Genomic DNA, 18,012 nt, shown 5'->3' with positions numbered 1-18,012 from the left:
ATGAATAAAAAGTTCAAACTTACATTTTTGCAGTGCAAACCTTAACACCTGCTCTGTGGTCCACTCTGTAGATAAGTATAGGGACAGCGACATACAAATTATCAAGCTCAATACATTAGTCATGAATGCAAAGAATTCAAATTTCCTGATATGAGACACTGTTTTAGATCAAATTGCTATTTTACTGATGGGGCGAACAAGTTACTTTTGTTGGTGATGTCAAATTGTAAACCACAAAAGTGTTTTAAGAATCTAAGAAGTGCAAAAGAATCAGACTTTGTTTAAAAAAACAAACAAAAGTGCCCAAAAATGTTGGTCTCAATAGTTTCATCCTATAAAATGTGAAAGCCAAAAAATAACCTTTGAAAATACATTTGAGTTCAATGTTTTTATGAGTCACTTGCTAACAAAAAGAATTAGCATAGTATGTTACCATGCTGTATCATTAATGAAAACAGCAATTGGTTTAGAGTATAATTTAAAAATGTTAATGTATATTTCCATTTTCTACCTTTTTAGTTGTTTTGGATACTCCAGACTTCTATCAACGTGCTGAGATTTATTAGTTTTCACCACTGGCAGCAGCCTCAGAAGAGCCTCCTCAGTAACTGAGTATTTCTTTGAGTCAAACACATCATGATCTTCTTCTGATGACAGTAAGATGAAGACCAGAGCTGACCACTGAGAGGGAGACAGCTCATCTTTGGAGAGACTTCCTGAAATCAGGGACTGTTGGATCTCCTCCACCAGAGAACGATCATTCAGCTCATTGAGACAGTGGAACAGATTAATGCTTTTCTCTGCAGACAGTTTCTTGCGGAGTTTCTTTTTGATGTACTGGACTGTTTCCTGATTGGTCTCTGAGCTACTTCCTGTCTGTGTCAGCAGGCCTTGTAAGAGACTCTGATTGGTCTGCAGTGAAAGACCCAGGAGGAAGCGCAGGATCAAGTCCAGGTGATCTTTTGGACTCTTTAGGGCTTTACCCACAGCACTCTCATGGAGATGTTTGAGTTTAGATTTGGGTCTTACTTTAGACAGCAGAGATGATGTTTGTTCTTCTTCTAACAGATCAACTCCAGAGTCGATGAAGGTCAGATCCTCCTGAAAACCAGAAACTCCTGAACACTCAGATGGATGAAGCAGAACACCTTGTCCTGGTACAGTCCTCTCTCCTCTTTAAAGATCTGTGTGAACACTCCTGAGTACACTGAGGCTGCTGTGATATTGATGCCACACTCTATCAGGTCCGATTCATAGAAGATCAGGTTTCCTTTCTGCAGCTGATCAAAAGCCAGTTTTCCCAGAGACTTGATCAGCTTCCTGCTCTCTAGACTCCAGGGTTGATTTGTCTTAGCTCCTCCATCATACTTGACCTTCTTCACTTTGGACTGAACCACCAGGAAGTGGATGTACATCTCAGTCAGGGTCTTGGGCAGCCGTCCTCCCTCTCTGGTTTTCAGCACATCCTCAAGAACTGTAGCAGTGATCCAGCAGAAGACTGGAATGTGGCACATGATGTGGAGGCTTCGTGATGTCTTTATGTGGGAGATGATTATGCTGGATTTTTCTTCATCTCTGAATCTCTGCTTAAAATACTCCTCCTTCTGTGGGTCAGTGAATCCTCTGAACTCTGTTACCATGTCAACACAGTCAGAAGGGATCTGATTGGCTGCTACAGGTCGTGTGGTTATCCAGAGGCAAGCAGAAGGAAGCAGTTTCCCCCTGATGAGGTTTATCAGCAGCACATCCACTGAGGTGGACTCTGTAACATCAGTCAAAATTGTAGTGTTGTGGAAGTCCAGAGGAAGTCGACACTCATCCAGACCATCAAAGATGAACACAACCTGGAAGTCTTCAAAGCTGCAGATTCCTGCTTCTTTGGTTTCAGTAAAGAAGTGATGAACAAGTTCCACTAAGCTGAACTTTTTATCTTCCAGCACATTCAGCTCTCTGAAAGTAAATGGAAACATGAACTGGATGTCCTGGTTGGATTTGTCTTCAGCCCAGTCCAGAGTGAACTTCTGTGTTAGGACTGTTTTCCCAATGCCAGCCACTCCCTTTGTCAGCACTGTTCTGATTGGTTCGTCTCTTCCAGGTGAGGCTTTAAAGATGTCTTCTTGTCTGATTGTTGCTTCTGGTCTGTCTGGTTTCCTGGATGCTGTTTCAATCTGTCTGGCCTCATGTTCATCATTGACATCTGAAGTTCCTCCCTCTAGGATGTAGAACTCTGTGTAGATCTGATTACAAAAATTTGGGTTTCCTGCTTTAGTGATCCCTTCAAACACGCACTGGATGTTTTTTTGTAGATAAACTTTGAGTTTACGTTGGCACTCTGCAGCATGGGTTCCTAAAGAAACATACAAAAACTATGATTACTATGGAGCAGAGTGGAATAAAAAAATCTCTAGGATTAAGGTGACAGACAATGAGTGGGCAGCCTGTAGACAACAAAAAGATAAATAATTTCAGCAGGTTTATTTCTCGACTTTTATTTCTGAAGTCTTCTCCACCACACAACACCTTTCACACATTCTCACTACCTCTCACTACTAGTCTTCTGTCATCAAGGGAATCCTGACATCTGAGTGTGATGTAGTCAGACTTGAACGTCAAGGAAGGTGGTAAGGAAGCAGACTCAGCAGACATTTCGAGAATTTGCAGTGAACTCCATCATACGTGAAACTTAATTAACTTAATTACCAAAACTCAAAAGTACATGAATGCAATAACACAGCTCACCTCTCCTCTCTCATCTGAATCTGGCAGAGACTGACTATATATAGGGCCATCAATTTCCCTTCAGTTAGTCCAGCCAGTACCACTCACTTGAGCTGAGGGACCTAAAACTCTACACAGATGACTAAAAATTACAAAAAGCTCCTCACACTACTGATTAGCACATTTACACAACAAAAAGCTCTACTTACAAAAAAAAAAAAACATATTCAAAAAATCCCTGCAGACCTAGAAAGAAACAAAAGGAAGCATTTCTATGGCAGAAGGATCCCCCCCCCCCCCCCCCCCCTTGTTTCTACCTGTTGATGTCATGTCTGACATCATCAGCACTTAAAAATCAGGAAATGCTAGGGGGGCCTTTCCACACACCCGACCTACATAAAGACTGAAAACAAAGAACAAAGTATGAAAAAAATGACTTAATCTGCAACATAATAGAATATAAAGAAACATGTAACTGAGTATTTGCCTTAATTTGCAGAAAGTTTGTTTTGCCGGCCACAGAATGTATACACAAACAAACCCAGGATAATCAGTCCAGCAAAGTTACTTTGACAAATACCAAATCATAGCAAATAAATATAGAGACAGAATAAGGTGCATAATATGCAAAAAAAGTCAACACATCTGGGACAAGTGGAGAGCATTACAACTGCTTATCCCTTTGTCACACTGGGAAACATCCCCTGCTGGACTGTGATGTCAGTATTAAGGTCCTGAGGACTTGTGCTGCCCAGCTGTCACATTTACAGCTGGAGTCAAAAGCATAGTGAGACTCCAGTGTTAGTGAAAACAACACGCCTATTTCCTTTAGCAAAGAAAATCACACTATCACCAGTGGAAGCTGGTGACACCAGCAGATTAAATAAACTGACCATGAAGGCTGGCTCTATAATAGATTGCAAACTGGACCTCCTCTCCACCACAGCTGGAGGTCACCGAACAAACTTTAATGGGTAATCCTGGTGTATTTCTTATCTTATTTTAAATTATCTTACTGGTCTGTAGACAGTCGGCCAGCTCCTCCTGCTTCATTCTCCTCAGGAAGTGTTGTGTGATCTTTAGAAATGACTGTCTGCTGCTCTTCTGCTCTTCAGCTGTACCACCCAGGCCCTCATCTTCACTCTGATCAAGTCCACCGTCTCTGTAATCTGGATTTAGGACCTCCTGGAACCTCTTCAGCTCGGTCTTCACAAATCTCATAATGTTCTCCTCAAGTTGCTAGAAAGAAATGTCAGCTTCTGTTAAACACAACACCACCTTTTCTTTGCAAGCTCCTTTGACAACACCACCTTTAGTATATCTAACTGTCTGTGAAGTGCTCAGTGCAGAAAAAGCACCAACTCAGTCAACGTCACTGTCTTTGAGATATTTTTGTCATTACTTGTACCATATAACTAATGACAAACCGGTAAAGAGTACAACATTTCAAGCCCCAGCTGGCTCTGATGAAAACAGAAACATGAACTTTGGACTAAACTAAATTTAAGAGAGCAGAAAGCAGCGTTGTTCCCAAACAGCAGGAGCTGTGATGAAAAAGATTGTAGGTAGATTGATTGATTGATTGTAGAATTAAGCAGAAACACTGCAGTATTTCTCCATGGTGATATGTGTTTTCTGTGCTTACATACCATAAATATGTCCTGCAGAGCTGTTTGGTGTCCACTATCAGGCTGGTGATGGGGAACCTTTAAATTCTGCTGCTGCTCATCTCTGTGGAAATGTCAGAAAAAACAGGATACATTTCATACACAGTATATTCTAAAAATATCAAATGATAATCAAATTTTCATCCTTACGTTGAGCCTTTAAATTTAATTTCGCGGTTGATGGAGCCGCTGGATGTCACAGTCAGACGTGTGGTTACACAAGGATCAAATGTCTGCTTTTTATTTGGTCTTGAAACATAAAACAAGACACATTATAAGCAGAGGTTTATAGAAGCTTCTAGAAACGACAGAAGGAAATGTAGTTTTCAGTCAAAGCTCACGTTTTGTCAGAGAATGGCATCGGAGAGATGGGAGTGTAAATGTTCATGACCCGTTCTCTATTCAGGGATTCAGACACCCAACCTGGTTCAGGATCAGCTCCAGGTCCGGCAGAGTCTGGTCCAACCTGCTGCTTTACCCTTAAACGCAACACACAGAGCTCAGAGCACGAATCGTGACGATGAAGATTCAGTTCCAACAGTTATTTCAAAGTGCTTAATGTTGTACAGGAAAGATGCTGGAATATTTTAAAGAAACTCCAGCACTCATTGACAGTGAATCCAAGCTGGTTCATTAAGAAGCTACAGCTCTGCTTCCTGGTCTCAACTAGGAAGCAGTTTGGGGGGTTTGATAAATTTGACCAGATTTCTAGAAATGAGAGCTAATCCATCCAAAGTGGGATGGATGCCGTCTCTCCTAATAAGACCAGGTATCCTCCAGAAAGTTTCCCAACTATCTAGACAGCCAGCAATGTAAGGAGAACATGCAGCTTCATATGTCACAGGGGACCAGAGAAAACTACAAAGTCCGACATTGTTCTGGGAAAGTTACACACCGATTCAATATTGATTTTGTGATGGGAGAGCTGAGCTGTGACCTGGAGAAGAGTCCTGACAGTTAGAGACGGTCCTCTCACCTCTGAGCTTTGATCTGGCTCTCATGTTCCCCACACAGAGTGGATTCAGAGTTAGGGACTCCCTCCTTTCTGTGCTCACACTGATCCACAGAAGAGAACACACCTTCACACAGACACAACAACACGCTCAGTCAGCACAACAACATTTATAGTTCAGACTGTGTTGCTGTGTATACCAAGACTAGCTGCACAAAATGGAAGTCATATGATATATAATTTCTTTCTTAAGAATGGTGTTTGCTCTCGTGTGGAGCAGCAGACAAGTCAGCTGCACGACAGATTAAAGAAAATCCTCACCACCCAGATTCAGGTCCACGTCCATTACAGAGTTGTTCTATCTTCACCTTTAGAGGAAACACAGAGAGAAGCTGCTTTAACCCGAGGACTCTGTTACATTCTAATAATCACCATCAGAGCCGGTCAGACTGCAGGTCAGTGAAACCTTCATACTACAAAGAGCAGAGCCCAGCTGCTTCAGTATGAGCTTAATTTGTGCAAACAGTGATGTCATTATGGATTAAGGTGCAGTAATACTAAAAAAACATGTTTTTTTGTTTTTCCATCAGTGCATTTTGAATTATGAGGTTGTGTTCTTTATAACTTCTGTCAGGAAAAGAAAACATCCAAATAACATTTGTAGATGATTTTGTTGCTACAGTTTGTTTATGATGATGATTTTCTAAAACAATTAAGTTTGCTGAAGGTTTTTAGAGAGCAGTCTTCATGTATCATTCAGCCTGGTTTATAGAAGACATGGTGAAAACTAATGAATTTTCTCTGTTTATGGTATTTATGATTTAATAAAAATGCTAAAAAGATAACTTTATAAAAAGCGTTGATTCAAATGTATCATCAACATGAAACATGAAGCATTTCTCACATGGCAACAAGTTCATGGAAATGTTCAGAGTTTTATAAAACACTTCAGATATCTGGATAAAAACGTTATGAACCTGAACATGAACACATTTGATTAAACATTAAAATCCTTCCTGCTGAGATTAATCATTTTATATTCAATGGTCCTGTTTGATTCTTTTCTCCTGGCTGCAGGTGAGTCGTGATCTGTTAATCAGTGATAAATGTTAACAATATTTTTGTAGCTCCATGTAAAGAACTTTGAACCTTGCTGTTTCTCAGTAACACCACCTGCCAGGTAAAAGTTAAAGTCTCACAATCGTTAACAATAAACATCTCACTTTGTGTAGCTTTGCTTAGTTTGGTGTTAAAATACTAAAAATGTTTGAACTGATCAAATGATCATAATGAACACCGAACAAAATAAATCTGCAGGTTGATTTTGTTTTGTGTTCAGAGTTGAAGTACGTTACCTTCTGATGGAGAAAATAATCTGCATGAAGCTTAAATGAATCCACAGCTTCAACGGGAAACACGCAGAGAGCAGGAGATTCACACAGTCTCAGCTCTCTGGATTTATCTTCAAACTGAAGTCTTCCTTAAGGAAACCTGAAAACTGCACCATGACCCTTGGAATAAAGAGCAGAAGTCACACACGTTCACACAGCACGAGTCCTTATCAGCTGCATCATAAAGTTCTGATAGTACAAAAAAAAAGAGCAAAGAAGGCTTTTATTAAGCAGCACACACACACACACACACACACACACACACACACACACACACACACACACACACACACACACCTCAGTCTGAAAACAACGCAGCATATACTGAAAACATTCACTAACCATCACATCATGTTGAGTCCATAAACCCACTAGAAAAAACAGCCATTAGAACGATGTCAGGCTCAAGCCACTTCTGCAATACCTGCACTTGTTATGTGTTGGGCATGAACAAAATTACAATACGTCATGAGTCTCTGTGGTCTCAGTGCAGTTCTGGATGCAGTCAGTAGATGGCACTGCTACACAACCTCTACACCATTACCTACAGGCAGCACTGCAGGACTAAACTCAAATAAAAACAGTGAAACTGGAAACATTTCTTTATGAGACTGGAAACACAAACTGGCAACAAACCAGCTCATATCCACCCATCCATCCATCATCCACTCATCCATCCATCATCCACGCATCCATCCATACATTCATTCATCCACCCATCCATCCATCCACCAATAAATCCATCCATCCATCCATCCATCCATATACCTATCATCTATCATCCATCCATCCATCCGTTCTACCACGCATCATCCATCCATATATTCCATTATCTGAAGTCATGGATGCAGCAGTCTGCACAGAGGTGCAAAGACTCCCACATCTCCCTGAAGCATTGAGGTATTGCCAAGGCAGCAGAGAAGAATAAGCTTATCAGTCTCAGGCTGTCATGTCCCAAGTGAAAATGGCAGAAACGCTTTAGTTATGGGGGACTATGAGGACCTTTCATAGTCTCGTAGCTCTTTTATATTTAACTTCATGAAAATGTGAAACAAGTGTTCAGTAATCAGTACTTAAAAAGTCAGCGGTGGTGTTCACAGGTTGCTTTTAATTGTTGAAGTAGTTAAACATATCTACAAAGTAAATATCCTTATTTGATGCTTTACATTATAAAAGTTTGGCATTCATGACATTGACATCATAAAAACATTATTTCACAGACGGTTCTGTTCCAAGCTTCATGTTACAGAAACATTAATAACAGGATTAAATTTTATATGTTGTCTTGTGTCTGCCAAGACTGGGAGAAAATACCTGCTGCATTTTTGTATGATAAGAGCAGTGTAATGTGTTCTTAATTACGTGAGATCCATCTCTGTTTATCTCAGCAGGTGTAAGAAGGTCCTGTGTGAGTAATCAAAGATGTTTTACTGCCTCATTCAGGAGAAAAACACCAGAAACTGTTTTATGCGTCATTCAACAGTTTGAGCTTGAGGAGAGCAGGCTTTCATTTTTACAGTGTTGAGAGAGTATAGCAGGAAACAAGCCGAGATCAAACATCAATCATCATCAGAGAGTTGATGGCCTTTAAATAACCAAGGCTTCAGACAGGTGATTAAAACCTCCCTGTGATTGGTCATCATGACATTCTAGTATCTCCTACCTGTCAGTCAAAGCACCCACACCCTGAATGCTAACTTATGGTTGTTATGAAGGAGTAAGTTAGCTCTTAAAATGAACACTTAAAAATAGATTTTAATTCCACAAGAAATTTAATTTAATACTCTTTGAAAAGTTGTGTTGGTCAAACATTAACAGAAAAGCCAGAAACAGCAGCTCCTAGAGCTGCTTATTAATTACACGATTATGTGATTGGATTCTAACTTTTGGCTTTACTTACAGCCCCTTTAATGATCACTGGTTAATTAGCATGCTCTGTACACAGACTCTGCAAAAGTCTTTATGCTTTAATAGCCACAATTTATAAGAAGTTCTGGTTCTCCATTAAAACCTCCTCCACATGTTGCCTGGGACATTAAACACATGAACATAATCATAAACTGTAGTGAAAGTATACATGTGGTTGGAAAAGGTTTAACACAATGTGCTGTAGATGAAAAATGTTGTTAATCAGCCGCATTTTTGTGTCCAACACCAACATTTTTTACATTCTCCACCTGGCTGCTTCACCCGCCTAAAGTCAGAGGTTAGAGAAGGATTGCAGATAATGAAAGATGAGTGAAGGGGAAGATGTATACATGGCCTACACCCACATCCATCACCTCAGCCTCCACACATTCACATTCCCCTGGACTCATACTACAAGGTTCACTTCCTGCTGCACTGACAGTAAAGAGACAGACTAATAACTCCCGTAAGATAAGATACAACAAGACCTGCTTTATTGCTCCTGAGAGGGAATTTGTCAGAAACGCACGAATAACAAACTGTTTCATACCTAATAAACTGATAAAAAGTACCTTAAATAAACTTCTCATTGTTACCTGTCAACATAAAATTCCTGGATTTAACTTTTAATATAAAATGATTGTTGTATTATTATTGTATTAACAGCAGATTCAATATGATTTTATTTATATAGTGTCAAATCAAATCAAAGAACTTTATGTTGCAAGCTAAAGACCCTTCAATCATATTACCCGCCCCCATGAGAAAGTGTTTTGCAACAGTGGGAAGGAAAAACTCCCTTTTAACTGGAAAAAACCTCTGGGTTTTTTAGGAGTGAGGGGAGGAAGACGGGTGATATATAAATATATATGTTGTTGTGATATATAAATAAAACTGAAATGAATTGCTAAATAATCTTGCTTGTTGGTGTTTTATATCTTCTCTTTCCAGTCTTTATGCTAAAGTAGGCCAACTTTGACATATACACATGAAATATTCATGTGGACATTTTGCTGTAATTAGATTAAACATTCACAGTCTAATGGTCACTTTATGGATTTTGTTTGAGTCTTCCTGCCACTTAGTGGTGAAATCTCTTAAAGCAGGCACTTATGAGGAGATGTTTTAACCCAAAACATAACATCCTCTGTTATTTTCTCAAATTTCTTTGTTGCCTGAAGATGTTTCATTTCTGTTCATGGCTATAACCTGACCATTAGATGAACTCACAGGTCCTCAGGTGTCAAAGGTCACTGCCTGTGATACACAGCTGCAGCTTACAGAGACATGTGTGTTTAAATGATTATTCATTGTTCTTCATGTGTATAGAAGAGCATCATAAAGGGTAAACATTTCTCTTTTACAGTCACATGTGTTTGCATCACTTCTCAGGTTTGAGAAGTACTTATTCCTCTCAGATGGAGGAATAAGTACTGCAGTGTGGTTTCATGCAATCACATGAAATAAAGGACAAAGAGAGTCTACAAAAGTATAAAGATATATGTTATTATTCACATTCAGGCATCCATATTGAAAACTCTAACATTACAACTCGAGTGAGTACACCACTGTGCAATATCACTACAATATGTTACAATATGCATGTTTCTATGTACTGAGTATCTACTGCCATGAATTTTCAAATACTTGATAGGTGTAGGTACCATGAAGTATCTACTGTTTTTGCATTTTAAAATCATAGCCATTACAGCCTCAGAGAGAGCCAACAGTGAGCAGCACTTTCTGAGAGTGGAGAGAAGAAACTTCCTTAAACAGGAAGTGACAGGCTGTGGTGATTTCATGTGGGGTGCAGCTGCCACGACCAACCACAAAAACAGGAGTGAAGTAAAAGATGTCGGCAGATTATATTCATATTTGAATCTATGTGGGTCGACCAGAACACCTGCCCAGCCTGAATCCCCACAGTGAAGAACAATGGTGCAAGTCAATGAGTCAAACTACCAACGTTAGTTTGTTAGACCTGGGCAAGTATGATGACCTTTGCTCTATTTTAAGAAAAAATAGAGCAACACAAGAACACAGACACTCCGTCGAATGGAAACGGTGGTGTCTTCCATTTAGAGGACTGAATCTGTCCCACATCCTCCACGTACAGAGATTTCATTTATTTATTTTTTTGCCTTCACAGTTGGCCTCGTCGCAAATGTGGAAATAATCTTATGATGTTTCTCATTCTGTACATTCACCTTTAAAGTAAAGGTAAATGTACAGAATGTTAATAATAAATATATAATAATAATGTTTGTAATCTGAACAGTCTGTCATTGTTTTCGCACCTGCTCAGCTTCACTTTTATTACCTGATAGAGCACGGCAGTGACCTCACTCTATACTAAAATCTCACAACTCCAAAATATTAAAGAAAACCTGTTCATTTTATACTTTATAACCACATTACAAAAAAGAAAAAAAGAGCTGTTCGCATATTTAACTGATTAGGAAGCAGACTCAAAAGCTTCAAAATCAGACACATCGTTTCCTGTTAGAACAAACTGGCCACTCTGTGTGCTGAACTAAAATTATAATAATACATGAAAACACTTCACATTTTACACTTCATGATGTTCATAACAGCTTATTCATAATCAGAGAGAAACTCCGACAGCAACACGAGGCCACGAGGAAGACTCAGACAAATCCAGGAGCTCAGGATTAAAGTTAAAATATGCTGCTTTGTTTTACGATAAAAGTCTGAATATTATAAAGTGATGCTAAATAAAAAGACCAAGTTGTGACATATTTAAGAATAAGTTAGCATTTTTACAAGAAGAGTCAAAGCATTTTACTGTTTTGCTGAAGTTCTGACATATTTCAAGAATAAAAATGTAATTTTATATCTGAGTCTTTATATTTTTAGATTAAAAATCAGATTTGTAGATTAAATAAAGTTTATACAGATTTTTGTCTGAAAGCTTTTAATCCACAGCTATTGTTCAAGCTGAAAGCTGCAAAAACAGGAACTGCTAACACAGATGACATCTTGTACGAGTAACTGCGAGGAGTTTAGAATTTATAACCAATGTATCCATGGAAACAAGCTCATGAACTCATTTTTTGCGGCGTGGATTGCTGAGGTCGGCACACTCACGGTTGATCAGATTTGTTGTGCTCGTCAAGTCTTTCTCTAAATAATAAAAATTCACCACTTAGTTCAGTTTGATCGAATGAAATGACGACTTTGTTCTGATGTGATTTCATTGTGTTAAATGACCTGAAATTGAAGTTATCTCTTCTACTGGCCTCGGGGTTTTGCTTTATCGTTTTCTCGGATCGACCCAGCCTGAAACCCTCGTGAGATTTTATGATCATATTTGACTGTTAAAAAAACCAACCAAATGAATCTACTTTAGATGACCCATAACCTCCTTTACCGAGGTAGCAACCCTATGTAGCTTCTGTGGACGACATATTTGAAACTCATTTGGAAAAACTCTAAACTTTGGACGATTTCAGAGATGTGAGGTTTACACACACTGGCCGCTCTGGAGCGGTTTCTGGTCCAGCCTGGATGGAGATGTCCTCCATCTTTCTGTGCTATAAATAAGCTGCAATCATCCGGTAACAGAAAAGTCAACTCCCTCAGCTCTAAAGAATCTGAGCAGGGCAGGATGCCAGCTAAATGTTAGAAAGATGAGCTTGTAAGTGATCAGCACTCCTGTCCTAACGCCCTCTTGTCGTTACATTTACACAAACACACACTGTACATGTCCATGCCGGGTCCATTTGTTCTCATTCATACATCAAGGACTTTCATCCAGAGGGGCCGGTGTCACTGGTCGGCCTCCTCTTCCTCAGGTCTGTCTGAGTGCAGGTCTGCTCCTCTTTTCCCAGAATGCAGCTTTGTATCCTCTCAGCTGTTTGTCCGTCTTCCTCTTCACAGGAGCGTTCTCAGCTCTGAGAACAAAGAGAGGACATGTCTCTGAGTGTTCTCAGTCCACGATGTGTCTTCAATAGTGTGTGTGTCACATGCAGTGTTGGGGAGTAACGGAATACATGTAACACCGTTACGTATTTAAAATACAAAATATGAGTAACTGTATTCCGTTACAGTTACCGTTTAAAAAGGTGGTATTTAGAATACAGTTACTTTGTTGAAATAAATGGATTACACGAAGGTACTTCCCTGTTTCATATTGTGGCGGGTCAGGACTGTTTGGGTTTTGTTTGACAGCTACGTTCTGTTGTTCCAGGCGGCAGCGTCACGGTTGCCATGGTTACAGGGTGACGCTCTCTCTGCGTGTTTCCTGGGTGAGAGAGTGCCTGTTGTTGTTGTGCTAAGCTAATAGGCAGAATGCTACAGGCATAGCCCTAAAGAATGTAGCATCATAGGCAGTGTAGTCCGTGCTGCTGGGAGAATGGACTGCCATACACGTTATGTGTCTGTGAGCGAGGAGGGAGAAAAGGGAAAAGTACGAGCTGTCATCGAGCAGAAACGGGAGCTGGAAGCATGTAAATATAATAATAATCACTGCAGCCAAGAAGAGTGCCTGACGAGCCCAGCTGTAAGTAAGCTATTAAGACTCGACTGTACACCGTGTTCGTGTTTTCCTCCGAAACAATAAGTTCCGTTGGAGCAGCCTTTCAACGCCTCTCTCTGTCTCTCGCTAGCAAAGTTGACCCAGACAACAAAGTAAAGCTAGTTTTCAGCTACGAGCCGACACGGAACCCACGTATTAGCCAGAGGTCCCTTTACTATGGTTCAGAGCCGCGGACCTTCAGTAACAGTAATAAATCACAGCAATAGTACATTCACGTAGTTGTAAACAGCATGATAATATATTAAGTAATCCAAAGTATTCAGAATACGTTACTCTCATTGAGTAACGTAACGGAATACGTTACAGAATACATTTTGGGGCATGTATTCTGTAATCTGTAATGGAATACATTTTAAAAGTAACCTTCCCAACACTGGTCACATGTGCCGGTGCTTACCTTGGTTTCTCCTGGACGCTGCAAAACTTCATGCACTCAGCATCCTGTGAATCCGTGCAGCGGCAGCGGCTCAGCTCCCTCCTCACTCGCACCGATCCGAATCCGTAAGGCACCAGCTGGCTGGAAGAGTCAGAGTCAGATATTCACTGTCAGATATGATGGAGGCACTGCAAACATGCATTAAACACACTTGCAGTTCTCCTGTCCGTCATCAGATATGTGCAGAGTCTGTGCAGCGCAGCATGATCACGCCAGCAGCAACTCTGGCTTCAAGTTAAATCACTGCCCGATGGCATTTCTGACATATTTTGGTGTTTTCTGTTCAGAGGGAGGAACTGATGATGTGCCCACAATCTTCGTATAATACTGAGTAAACAAACTCCTAAAAGTCCTGGTTCCATATACATCTGCACCTTCAAATGTGCAACAGATAGGTCTGACACAGGAGGCAAGTTCTGCTCTCCTGCAGGAAGGACCTGCTTACAGATTTCCTTGTTTAAATTTAAGGGAATTTTTAGAAGAGAGGTTGAACAGGGTTTCATGCACTGGTGCTTGTAATAAATCCTAGTCTGTAGGCAGAGTAGTTAAAGCTAATCAGAGCCTTTGGATGACCGCAGTAATAAACATGCAGTTTGTGGAACAGTTTACACTGCTCTCCAGGCAGCACAGCAGAAATCCACAGGCGACAATGTTCAGTCAGACTTTCATGGAACTTATCAGCATTTTGATTTTGAGCCGAATCAAATCCAAATAAATGTCACACTGAAGAACACATATAGTATAGACCTGACACTGAAAGCTCCAAGTCTGTATAGTCACATGGATTCTGCTTTGCGTTTTGGACTGCTGGTATGTTTGTAGAGAATATTACAGCGATTATAGCAAATCCATCCTGGTATGGCCTCTTGAAGAGATGGCGGTTGTTAAGCTTTAGCATCACAACCAAAGTAAGACTGTGTTTCCAAAACTTATCGATACTTAAGGTCAGTTTGTTTTAATTTGAAGTGTGTAAGAATATTTTTACTGTTGCAGCTGTTGCAGGTGAAGCTAAACTGAGTTAGAGAGTTTATCCACACTAGTGATAGGTAACAAGCTCAACAAATTATGATATTCACTTAGTTCTCCACTAAACTAACATGATGACTGAGGACGGTGATGATGGTGGCTGACATTTCCAGATGTGTTGGGAGCAGATCATCCTGTGCGGTCGTTGAGCAAGGTCACAGGTGAGTTGAGTAAGAAAGAGGTCATCCATCGTCTTTGGTGAACGATCTCAGTCGGTGACTCCAGCTTTCTCAGTGTATTATTTACTCTCTGTTATTTAAGAAAGGTTATTATTATTATCATTATCATTTTTGGGCACTTTTCTGATTGCAGCTATATTTATCTGTGAGCAGGGTGCTGATATACAAGAGCCATAGTGCTTTCACACTTTGGCTTAAAGGATGCTGCCCTTTAGTTCTGTTTGTTTGCACTGATGTGTCTTCAGATTATTCACTCTGCCTGTTTGTCTCAAACCTTTGCTCTTACTGGCATGTGAGTGTGAACTCTGTGCATACATGACAGTGAGCACACCTCTGTCACTTTTTTCTTTCAATAAACATGAACATTAGACATAATTGTACAAAATCTCTGGAAGTCACACCTTTTATATCACTTTTATAATGAACATTATGCTATGACACGCTCTCTGTCAATACTGTCGGCATTTCACAGTAGTTTCAAAACTTGATGATGCCCTTCCAAGCGGTCGGAGGATAAATCTGCAAGGTCGTGTGATAAATGAGGAAGGCAGACATATGAATGTGATGCTGCATGGGTGTTCTGACCTTGTACTAAAAGTAGCTCAATTTCTCGGCTTATTTTTTTGCACTTGTTACCTTACTCAGGCCCTGAAAAAATGACTCTCACTCCCTCTGTGGAACACATGCAGACAGCTGTTGGTACACTGCTCCAGAGTTCAGCTGTTCATAATTATCTATCACTGAAACAAACATCAAGCATCTGCACCACATTTATGGCCAAAGACGCAACAATGCTGCTTTTTTTTAAATACGCATTGAAACTGATATATCTCTCCACAACCCTGAAATCCGATCAAATATGTGCACCTGTAACTTTCAGCCATTGTTTTTACTGTGCAACTGCTAACTCGTGTACCATAAATGAATTAAGCAAAAACCATAAACAGTTAACTAAATAAGTCAGCAGTTTTTATACAGATGTACCATTAACTCGTGTGCTAATATTTTAAAGGTGAGTAATTTGATCAAATGTAATAACATATTCAAGTGTCAGTCGCTCTGTGTTTGCTTGTGTGGAGTTTTATTCTGCAGCTCAGACAAAGAAGAAGATGACCTATGCTACGCTAATCAGGCACACAGGTGAGATCATCACATACAGAGGCTGCAGAGCACAATGGTAATGATTCTCAACACAGCACACTGAGTTTATATCTGAAACTCAATACAACATTATAAAACTAAACAAGTGGGCAAGCCCAACCTAGCCCTGCTTTCCTTTTGTCAGAATTTCTAATGCCCACCTTGACCTGGTCTGAAACGACCTGTGATTGGCCAGAATCTCACATCACAGAGTGCTCCCCCTGCTGGTCTAAAATCAGGGCTGGGAGGGGGAGCGAGAGTGTAGTCCCCTCTGAGACTGTTTCATTTACAATTTGCTGAAACACTACTGAGGATTTTGTCTGTCCAGAGATGCCAGAAATATGTCTGCTGGAAAAATGAATAAGGAAGAAACACAATTTCGCTGAAGAAATTTATGTTTGGTGTTTAGATTTGGGCCAGACTTTTTGCGAAACAGTGTATATTTTTAACTTTCTGGATCAAAATAAAATGGCACACGGAGTTAAGAGAGATATATCTCCTTTGTGGAACTAACAACAACCCACAGACTTCGGAAAGATGACAAACTCCCCTTCTAGTTCAGCCAAGAGTATGAATAGCTATCTTAATCTTTAACAGTTCAATCCTTTTTGAGGTTAAGCTATCAGGCAACGTTCACAGACCATCAGCCAGAGCTTCATGTAAGCAACCTGTAGAGATCAGTAACCACTGATAAATAATTGAAACAGATAAACCAGGGAGCATTCGGCTACAGCAGTGGTTCCCAAACTTCTTTTGCCGGGCCCCCCTTTGTTTTACATGAAAAGCGTTCGTGCCCCCCCCCCCCCCTCCCCATGCACGCGCACACACACACACGCACTAACACATCCTCTCACCACACACACCCATATTTTGCCCCATTGCAGTTTATTTCACACCTCAAACATTTAGTAAACAATTAAGCAAATACAAGTAACCTGCAATAAATGACAGGTATTAATAAAATAAACTATTAACTCTTTTACGCTACGTCCGCACCTACACGGGTATTTTTGAAAACGCAGCTGTTTCATCCACACGTAAACGGCGTTTCAAATCACCGAAAACGGAGAAGTTTTAAAACTCCTTTTTTGCGGATGAGGAATACAAAGTTTGTCTGGCAACATCAAAGGTATGTGCCTCTTTTCACATCAGGCTGTGCTGTGAATTGCAGAATGGCAGATAGAGACGAAATACTGCTACTGTTAATCTGACTGTCTTCAGGTTTTACACGCAGTTACTGTCCCTCCATTTACAAAGGCAGAGGCCTCACGGTGTGATTATTTTACATGTAGTTGTTGTTTTTTTTCTTCTTGTCCGTGATTTGAACGGGGAACAAATCGTGGCAGGATCAACCTGATATTATTTGTATCCCACTGTAACTTTACTGTATAAAGAGCTAACATCTCCAAAATGTCAGGAGTAGTTAGTCATTACAACAAGTGTTTGTGAACTAAAAATCAAGAATGTGGGATACTGTTTGTCCGTGATTTGAACAGCCCAGCCCGTGCTCCCAAGAAGGGAAAACCAATTCTGCAGGGGAGACCTACCTTGGCACTTGTGCAGGTGAAGCCAAAGGGAAGATATGCTTCACCATATTTTCTAGTCTTTGGCTTAGAATGAAGTTGGTTTGGAAACATATTCAGGAATGCTTCATCTCCTGCTTTGCGTTTCTGTGGGCGCCCGTGCTAGCTGTGTCCAAGCGTTTTGTTTTTTTCCTTTTCATACTGCGCCCCCCCCCCCCCCCCCCATGCCATGGCTCTGCGCCCCCCCTAGGGGGCGGGCCCCACACTTTGGGAAGGTCTGGGCTACAGCATGCACATTGATGCCCTGCGGTCAGAATTGAGTCCCTGCTTCAGACCCGCAATCAAAATCCTCGTCTCTGCCGTTAGTTTGCTATTCGTTAGTATTCCCTGGGCATGTTAAACGTTTGGAACATATTTCCCAGCAATCCATCAGTTACTTCCAAAAATGTACTCTCAACCAGAGTTTCATTTAACTGACTTTCAGACCTGTATTACAGCCAGACCACAAACATGA

The 18,012-nt window shown here is 40.5% G+C and overlaps 2 protein-coding genes across 4 annotated transcripts in view; both read right to left on the bottom strand.

The window, feature by feature from the left end:
- Window positions 1–396: 396 nt before the first annotated feature.
- LOC146502192 (protein NLRC3-like) lies at window positions 397–7,743 on the bottom strand. Of its 3 annotated transcripts, XM_085133699.1 has the most exons (9): window positions 7,071–7,743; window positions 6,693–6,848; window positions 5,659–5,705; window positions 5,362–5,464; window positions 4,727–4,864; window positions 4,536–4,634; window positions 4,368–4,449; window positions 3,735–3,957; window positions 397–2,347 (listed from the first exon to the last, which is right to left on the bottom strand). In XM_085133699.1, the coding sequence occupies exons 3-9, from the start codon at window positions 5,681–5,683 to the stop codon at window positions 1,092–1,094; spliced, it is 1,926 nt and encodes a 641-aa protein (XP_084989825.1). In that variant the 5' UTR covers window positions 5,684–5,705; window positions 6,693–6,848; window positions 7,071–7,743; the 3' UTR covers window positions 397–1,091. The 3 variants fall into 3 exon arrangements, with proteins under 3 accessions (XP_084989825.1, XP_084989826.1, XP_084989827.1); XM_085133700.1 differs by having other exon boundaries at window positions 6,693–7,743; XM_085133701.1 differs by having other exon boundaries at window positions 5,659–6,848.
- Window positions 7,744–7,816: 73 nt separating this feature from the next.
- Window positions 7,817–18,012, bottom strand: part of LOC146502191 (endothelin-2) — a 33,025-nt gene continuing 22,829 nt past the window's right edge. Inside the window, exons 3-4 of the mRNA XM_085133706.1 lie at window positions 13,592–13,711; window positions 7,817–12,550 (exon numbers count right to left, since the gene is read on the bottom strand). Of these exons, the coding sequence (XP_084989832.1) occupies window positions 12,448–12,550; window positions 13,592–13,711 (223 nt within the window). The 3' untranslated portion in view covers window positions 7,817–12,447. The remainder of the gene's footprint in view (window positions 12,551–13,591; window positions 13,712–18,012) is intronic.

The sequence above is a fragment of the Neolamprologus multifasciatus genome, chromosome 15 (assembly GCF_963576455.1).
Source record: "Neolamprologus multifasciatus chromosome 15, fNeoMul1.2, whole genome shotgun sequence".
NCBI lineage: Eukaryota > Metazoa > Chordata > Actinopteri > Cichliformes > Cichlidae > Neolamprologus > Neolamprologus multifasciatus.
Note: the sequence above shows the minus strand (reverse complement) of the source record. Positions and strands in the feature narration are given on the sequence as shown.